At 35.5% G+C, this 9,049-nt stretch overlaps 1 protein-coding gene across 1 annotated transcript; it reads left to right on the forward strand.

The window, feature by feature from the left end:
• Nucleotides 1-866: 866 nt before the first annotated feature.
• Nucleotides 867-8,683, forward strand: LOC139355371 (defensin beta 112). Its single transcript, XM_071096086.1, has 2 exons — nt 867-924; nt 8,457-8,683. Exons 1-2 carry the CDS (start codon nt 867-869, stop codon nt 8,681-8,683), a joined length of 285 nt encoding a protein of 94 aa, XP_070952187.1.
• Nucleotides 8,684-9,049: the final 366 nt, after the last annotated feature.

The following is a 9,049-nucleotide window of genomic DNA, read 5'->3' on the forward strand; positions in this document are numbered from 1 at the left end:
CCAGATTCTTAGTGCTTTTTATGAGTGTAGTAAGAGAGAGTCAATGGATCATTATTCCTTATTGGGTCTGGGGAACAATATCAGTTCTTTATCATATATCTGCTGTAGCAGACTTTGGAAAACTTACAGATTAACTCAGAAATACCTTCTCACTATGTAGACAATAACAACAAACAGAGAAATGCATTCTAATTTTATAACATTGAATGTTTTTGCACTGACATTCACAAATCCTACTTGAGGGGACGGACCTTTCTTCATGATATAGCTAAGCTCGACAGGATAATATCCATAAACATCAGAATACTGTCATGATTTATGTTCATACATAGTTTAAATAAAGAAGGTGTGGATTATGAAATTACCTCACAAATCTGGATCTCAACATTTTATATGTAAAATTAAATATTCTGTATGATAATTTCAGCCTAAAGTTATATGATTTGGATTTTTTGCTACATTGAGATTCATTGTTAATACTGGGACCATTAAAATAGTGAATGGAATTATATAAAACTAGTACTTCTGGGGTGTCAAGTGAATTGCTGCAGGACTATTTCTGATCTTGGTCACCTAGCAATTTATACCCATATTCTTGTAACTGTTAAAGTTTCTTAAAGAAACTGACTGCAAGAGAAATCAGCAGATGTAACTTTTGTGTGACAAAGCAGATTTTTCTAGTCACTATCTCTTTGAATATGGCACTATTCACCAAGCATGGAAATGTTCTTGCTCTTAATAAGCTTCAGTAGTCAAAACTATGCAGAAGAATTCTTTAAATGTAAGGGTTTTTTTTTCCTTGTTTCAACAACAGCTGAGTCAGACAGATGATCTGTACACTGTTTTATAGCAAGAAATCATTTACAATGAAGATCCTTCTCTTTTTCTGTATTTTGCTTTTCTTTGCTGTCCTTATTCCACCAGGTAATATGAATATTATTGCTAGAGGGATCAAGGGGCCAGCATTAAAGTGGGGGAACTGAGATATTTAAAGTAGAATTTACATTATAAAATCATTTTATTAATACCATCACCATGTTACATTACATTTATTCACAGTTCTCAGGTAAAAATATTTGAATAATTTTTCAAACACAACATCCTAGAAAAGGCTGTAATTCACCTTAATTACATAAAAATATATATTTATATATATGCATATATGTAAATGATTAGAAGAAAATAATGCTACATTGATTTCATAGATTCATGAAATGCGCATTTATTCAACACTCAAATTTAACTGAATTTGATCTATTAATAGAGTAGAAAAAACTGGGAAAGTTATGAATTATGCTGGGAAATCACTGATCCCCACATTGATATTATTTATAGCAGAGGTTAATCAGATAAAATGCCTTCCTAAAAGTTTCAAATTGTATTATGTTAACAATTGAGAAAAGCTGCACTTGTCTACTGCTCACTTCCAGTTAAATTCTCCTTTTTCTTTATCTTGCTGCTTTCTCTGATTACCAAGCTATCTGTCAGTATTGAGATCATAGGAGGTAACCTTAAAATAAATCTGTAGTAATTCATTCGTTTAGTACTACTCTGCCCTAACAATTAAACATAAATAGCTTTTTAGCTGATAATTTCTCACCAAAAGGGAACAAGTAGATGGACTTCAATTAATAATGTAAACCAACAAGGCAGTTTATTTATATTAGAGAATAATTTTTCTTCTTCATAAAAGTTAGTTAAAGCATGCTTATTAGAATTCCCTCTGTATTTAGAACTTTTCTGAGATACAAAGAATTATACAGATTTCAATAAACACTGATAGGTTTTCTTCTAAATAATGATTTTAATAGCTAGCATTTGTTCTGCATTTTGCCTGTATTGATTTATTTTTCCTAACAATAGCCATGCAAGGTGAACTTATTAATAGTCATTTATTCATTTAACTGGATTTTTAAACATGTGTACTCTATGTTTATCATTTTGTGAAACCTTTTATAATCTATAGGACCATTAAATAGAGGCAAATACATTTGTGTCTTTATTTCTGAAAATATTTTTTTCTTCTACTTTTAAAGTAATTTTTTTTTATTTTGCAGTGAGCTCTTACCAACCTGTTAGCACTCCTATGAAATTATTGACAACCATATGGAGACTGAAGCTTGAAAAAATGTACTCAAAGACAAATACATCTTCCACAATATTTGAAAAAGCATGACATGGGACAGAGAAAATCAGCACAGGTAAAATAAAATAAGTAGAATTGTGTCTTGCACATTTTAATCAATACTTTTCGACTGAAATGAAGTAAATATTCTGAGTATATTCTCTACCCCAGTCCCTGTTTACCTATATGTTCTTGTCTTTCACCTCATAGGTTTATGAAGGCTGAATTTCATGTTTAAAGCAAGAAAGAAATCTTATTTTAAGGTTGTAGAGGCTGAATTTTTTTTTGGATGAAGTGCTGGCTAGGCAAATGCCCTTATCATTTCCATGAAGAAAGTTTCTCTAATCATTGTTTTCAGCAGCACTGTTACTTTTTTAAATGTTTTAATGCAATTGTACTTAGGAGTTACACTGTTGTCTCAGTTTCCCTCCTACCCAAGAGCTGGCAATTTGTTCTTTTCTTTTTTTTTTTTGAGACAGAGTTTCACTCTTGTTGCCCAGGCTGGAGTGCAATGGCACGATCTCAGCTCACTGCAACCTCTGTCTCCCAGGTTCAAGCAATCCTCCTGCCTCAGCCTCCAGAGTAGCTGGGATTAAAGGCTCCCGCCACCATGCCTGGCTAATTTTTTGTATTTTTAGTAGAGACAGAGTTTCACTATGTTGGCAAGGCTGGTTGCGAACTCCTGACCTCAGGTGATCTATCCGCCTCAGCCTCCCAAAATGCTGGGATTACAGGTGTGAGCCACTGCGCCCGGCCAAGGCAAAACTATTTTTTATCAATCACCACTGTTCAAAATACTGACATTTTTGGATATAAAAAGTATATTGTTATATGAAAAGAATGATGAAGGTGTTCTGTTTATCTTAAAGCACAGTTTAATTAAGACAACTCAAAAAGGCAATTGAGCCAACAAAAGTCTAGACAAGGGACTGGGAACTTAGTTTTAAAATAATTCTTTTTGACTAAATTTCACTGGATATCAGCATGATGTTGGAATCGGACTTTTAAGTGCTCCATCCTTTACAGAATCATTAATTTGAACAATTATCCAAGCACAAAAATGCCTTCACAAGAGCTAAGGAAACCACGTGAGAGATCACAGCACTTAGGTAGATTACAGAAATAAGAAAAGATACATTAAAGAGGATAGGAAGGACAATGTCACATTGCTCATGCCACCTCTCTCCCAAGCCTAGATAGCACAGCCTGGATACAGATACCCTCCCTGTGGAGGCCAGAGAGGGAAATGACCATAGAACTTAGCCTTAGACCCCAACACTGGATGGCCTTTCTAAGTAGAACCCAGCACCCAGCAGGCCCCCATGGCCTCAGACTTCAGACCAGTACCTGAAGACTGAGCTTCCAAGTCTGCTGTGGCACAAGGCCAGATCTGACAGCCTCTGGCTCTAGGTCAGCCCATCAAGTCTCAGCTCACGGCCCCTCCAGGCCTGCCCAGTAGCCCTAGTGCTAGTTCAACACCCGCAGATTCAGGCTAGGCCCAATAATCACACTCATTTTCCAGAGTTTCTCTAGAGCTAGGCTGGCCCCAGTGTTCCTGGGCTCTGGATTTCCCCCCCAGCACCACGCTGAACCCCAGGCTTCAGGCTTGTCCAAGAACAAGGTGAGCTCCACAGCCATAGTCGTCAGGTAAGGACCTGTGGACTCAGCCCCGAGGCCGGCCTCTGTGGATACAGGCTCCAGGTTCACTCAGTACCTGACCAGCTCATGTAACCGCAGGTTCATCTTTATTCCAAATCTATGTTTTAGGATCCACAACCTTTAAAGGTTCTTCCCTCTTGTCCATTACATCACTTCAATGGCAAAATTCCCCTCAGTTCTTGTATATCAATTTAGTAGAGTCGTAGAGTAGAATAAAAAAATTGCTACATATATAACTAGCGAAGGGCTGAAATCTAGAATATATTTTAAAATTCTAATAAATAAATAAGAAAGTGATAGGTAATTCAGAAGAAATAGAAAAAAAGACCTAAGCCACTTGAAAGAGCGGATAAACAACATCCTTAAAGTGCTCATCATCACTTGCAATCAAGAAAATGCTAATTTAAACCATGATAAACTACCACCATACATTCAACCGAATATTTAAAATTTGAAATCTACCCAACAGAAGATTATTAAATATGCTTCAAGAAATAGTACAAGAATGTTAAGAGCAGCCATGTTCTCCCTGTATCTAATAACCTATATGATCATCTAAAGATGATCATATATTAGATAAAGATATTAGATATTAGATAAAGAAAGTGAGTGCTATATATTAATGAAAATCAGTGCTGCAAAACTACATCCAACCACAAAGCTGAATTATATGAATATAAATTTAAAAATCCAGAAACAAACAAACTGTATGATTCTCTGTCTCTCTAAGACACACACACACACACACACACACACACACACACACACACACACACACACACAGTGCTCCTCAATTTATAATGGGATTATGTCTTGTTAAAGACATTTTGAGTTGAAAATATCATCAGTTGAAAGTGAATTCGATACACCCTAACTGGCAGAACATCATAGCTTAGCTTACACTGGCTTAAACATGCTCAGAATACTTACATTAGCCTACAACTGGGCAAAATCATCTAACATAAAGAGAGTTTTATAATAAATTATTGAATATCTCATGGAATGTATTTGATAATGTACTGAAAGCAAAAAACAGCATTGTTGTATGTGTACTTATACTTTGATCTCCACTGAATGTATATGTTTTTTGCCCCATTCTGAGGATGAAAAATTGAGTCAAATTATTGTAATTCTGGAACTATCAGTATAAACAGTCATGTGCTGCAAAACAGTATTTCAGTCAATGTCAGACTGCATATAGGACAGCGGTCCCATACTTATAATACCATACTTTTACTGTAGCTTTTCTATGTTTAGATTCATAAATACCATTATGTTACAGTTGCCTGAAGTATTCAGTCCAGTAACATGTACCAGTTTGTATTCCAGGAGCAATAGGCTATATCTTATATCCTAGGTATGTGATAGGCTGTACCATCTAGGTTTGTGTAAGTACAGTTTATGGTGTTTGCTCAAGGACAGAATCACCTAATGGCATATTTGTCAAAACCTATCCCTGTACCTAAGTGACACCTGATTATATACATTTATTATGTATATTATGTACACATTTATTTGTGTGTGTACGTATATATATATTTGTGTGTATGTCTAGATTTATACATATTTTATGTGTATACATATTCAAAAGCAGGCATAAAGAATGCATACTTAAGGAACACAAATATTAATATAAGGCAAAGTAAGAAAGTTAGTGTTTAATTCATGATAGTGATTATTCTTAGGGGAGAGGTAGGGGGTTATGATGTGGTGAGAGGGTATGAAGCTTCTAGTAATATCTTGTTTCTTGATGTAGGTAGTAACCTCATGGCTATTTCATCTACAGTGCTACATTAAGCTCTGCATTTATATTTTGTGTTCCTTCTCTCAGAAGGAAATACCCCTTGTGATATGTTTCTTTGTGAACAGAACTATGCTGGGGTTATCTGATTATGAAATGTACCTTTCATATCTCAGGGTAAATATGGGCTTGAAAGATTATTATTACTATTATTCATATTACTATTACTATTTACAAATAAAATACAATTATTAGCAAAGATAACTGCATAAAGTGCTGGTTCCTAGGTGACTGAGTATACATCACTGCAAATCCAGAGTATGGTAAAAGGAATATCCTCTGATAGTGTAGTCTCAAAATCCTCAGTTATTTTAAATTATTGCTGCAAAATTTGTGGGTAATATTACTACTTTATATAAAATGATATATATGTATTTTATTTAAATACATGGACACAAAATTGGTTAATTATAGAATAAAAAGGTTTTTGAGATGAAAGCATACTTATAGACATCAGTGATAAGGACTTGCTCATTTTCATTCACCTTCTGAAATATGTCCAGCAATGCATGCTTGTATTGGTCCAGTAATGGTAGATATGTACTTTCTAAGACAGTCTCTTCCAGAATTTTTATTAAACTTTTTAATTAATTAAAAAAATTATTATATTGATTCAAAACCTGGCTCTCCAGTGATATGCACCATTTATTTTTAGTTTTATCCTGTGGAGATACAGAGAATAAATGAATACCTGCAACGACAGATCAGAACTTCTGTTAGTGACAGAGAGACCTTCTATCTAGATACATACATCATTCCTTATAATTGTGGAAGTTACAAAGTCGAAGAAATTATGGTGTAAAGTGAGATTAGAGACATTTTTTAAAATTTTCTATAGCACTGGAAACTTCAGGATGAAAGAGAAAAATGGCAAAGTAAAAAGAGAAAATTATGAGCCTTGCTGAAATGTTCACTATGTCCTCAGCTTGTGGTTATTTACTATTTCCTTATTCTAATCACCCCAAAGTGTCTATTTTTTAAGCAAAATTTCTCTTGTGCTTGGCTCTAGGGTGCAGATCCAAGAGGAGATGAGATATTTCAGGAAAATAAAATTGTATCTTTCAGTATTTTAGAACTGCTCAAGTCAGGTTAAAAAGAACGATGGAGAAACAAGAAATGGGGAAAGGATTCCCTATTTAATAAATGGTGCTGGGAAAATTGGCTAGCCATAAGTAGAAAGCTGAAACTGGATCCTTTCCTTACTCCTTATACGAAAATTAATTCAAGATGGATTAGAGACTTAAATGTTAGACCTCATACCATAAAAACCCTAGAAGAAAACCTAGGTAGTACCATTCAGGACATAGGCATGGGCAAGGACTTCATGTCTAAAATACCAAAAGCAACAGCAGCAAAAGCCAAAATTGACAAATGGGATCTAATTAAACTAAAGAGCTTCTGCACAGCAAAAGAAACTACCATGAGAGTGAACAGGTAACCTACAGAATGGGAGAAAATTTTTGCAATCTACTCATCAGACAAAGGGCTAATATCCAGAACCTACAAAGAACTCAAACAAATTTACAAGAAAAAAACAAACAACCCCATCAAAAAATGGGCAAAGGATATGAACAGACATTTCTCAAAAGAAGATATTCATACAGCCAACAGACACATGAAAAAATGCTCATCATCACTGGCCATCAGAGAAATGCAAATCAAAACCACAATGAGATACCATCTCACACCAGTTAGAATGGCAATCATTAAAAAGTCAGGAAACAACAGGTGCTGGAGAGGATGTGGAGAAATAGGAACACTTTTACACTGTTGGTGGGACTGTAAACTAGTTCAACCATTGTGGAAAGCAGTGTGGCGATTCCTCAAGGATCTAGAACTAGATGTACCATATGACCCAGCCATCCAATTACTGGGTATATACCCAAAGGATTATAAATCATGCTGCTATAAAGACTCATGCACACGTATGTTTATTGTGGCACTATTCACAATAGCAAAGACTTGGAATCAACCCAAATGTCCATCAGTGACAGACTGGATTAAGAAAATGTGGCACATATACACCATGGAATACTATGCAGCCATAAAAAAGGATGAGTTTGTGTCCTTTGTAGGGACATGGATGCAGCTGGAAACCATCATTCTTAGCAAACTATCACAAGAACAGAAAACCAAACACCGCATGTTCTCACTCACAGGTGGGAACTGAACAATGAGATCACTTGGACTCGGGAAGGGGAACATCACCCACCGGGGCCTATCATGGGGAGGGGGGATGGGGGAGGGATTGCATTGGGAGTTATACCTGATGTAAATGACGAGTTGATGGGTGCTGTGGAGTTGATGGCTGCAGCACACCAACATGGCACAAGTATACATATGTAACAAACCTGCACGTTATGCACATGTACCCTAGAACTTAAAGTATAATAATAAGAAAGAAAGAAAGAAAGAAAGAAAGAAAGAAAGAAAGAAAGAAAGAAAGAAAGAAAGAAAGAAAGAAAGAAAGAAAGAAAGAAAGAAATCTTAAAAAGGAAGAGAACATTTACCACAGAACAGTACTAAGAATGAATGATAAATGAGAGGATGGAGATCGTCCCACTCGTATCCAATGGTTCTAGTCAATGAGCAAGACAGACAGAGGAAGATTAATAAATTGCAAGCCCTTCAGAAATCCCTTATTGAGTCACTACAAAATTATTTAAAATGCATAGGAATGGAACCTCTCGTTTAGGAACTGTATACTTGTTGATTTCCTTGATCTGCTCTGATATGGACAAAAAAAAATTAAAGCAAATATCTATTTCCTTTATTTTTCCTCTGTTGTCTGTGATTACTTCCGTGTCTTCTTTTAAATCTTGGGAGTTCCCACCTAGATTACTAATTCCAGCTGTTCTTGCGTTCTTTCAGCCAGAAGTGAAGGGCACTATATCATCTTTAATAGGTGGAAGGCATGTATAGCGATTGGCGGTCGATGTAAAAATCAATGTGACGATAGTGAATTTAGGATTTCATACTGTGAAAGACCTACAACTCATTGCTGCGTGAGAGAATGTGACCCTATGGACCCAAATAATTGGATCCCAAAGGACTCAGTAGGGACTCAAGAATGGTACCCTAAAGACTCAAGTCATTGAAGAAATCTATCCACAAGAAGATGATACATCTTAACGAAGTCTTCTCATTATTTCATCACTTCATTAATGACCTATAATTTCTGTGCATGTATACCTATAATGAATATACAATTAAATAAAATATATTTCAGCCTGAAATATTTATAAACATTGTGCTTGCTTGGGAGAAAGAATCAGAATACAAAGCAGGGATTTGAACTCAGGAATAGAAGCAGCATGGAGAAGAAAATCCATGATGGGACCACTACGTTTAGTGAGATTCTGGGGCCAATTCCTTATTTAGTGTGAAAAGCATATTATGAGTCATTAGTGAAGTACTATCAAGAATTCTTTGAGGAGACTCAGGAGTGGGGACAGAGTTGATAA

This window comes from Macaca nemestrina, chromosome 5 (genome assembly GCF_043159975.1).
Source record: "Macaca nemestrina isolate mMacNem1 chromosome 5, mMacNem.hap1, whole genome shotgun sequence".
NCBI lineage: Eukaryota > Metazoa > Chordata > Mammalia > Primates > Cercopithecidae > Macaca > Macaca nemestrina.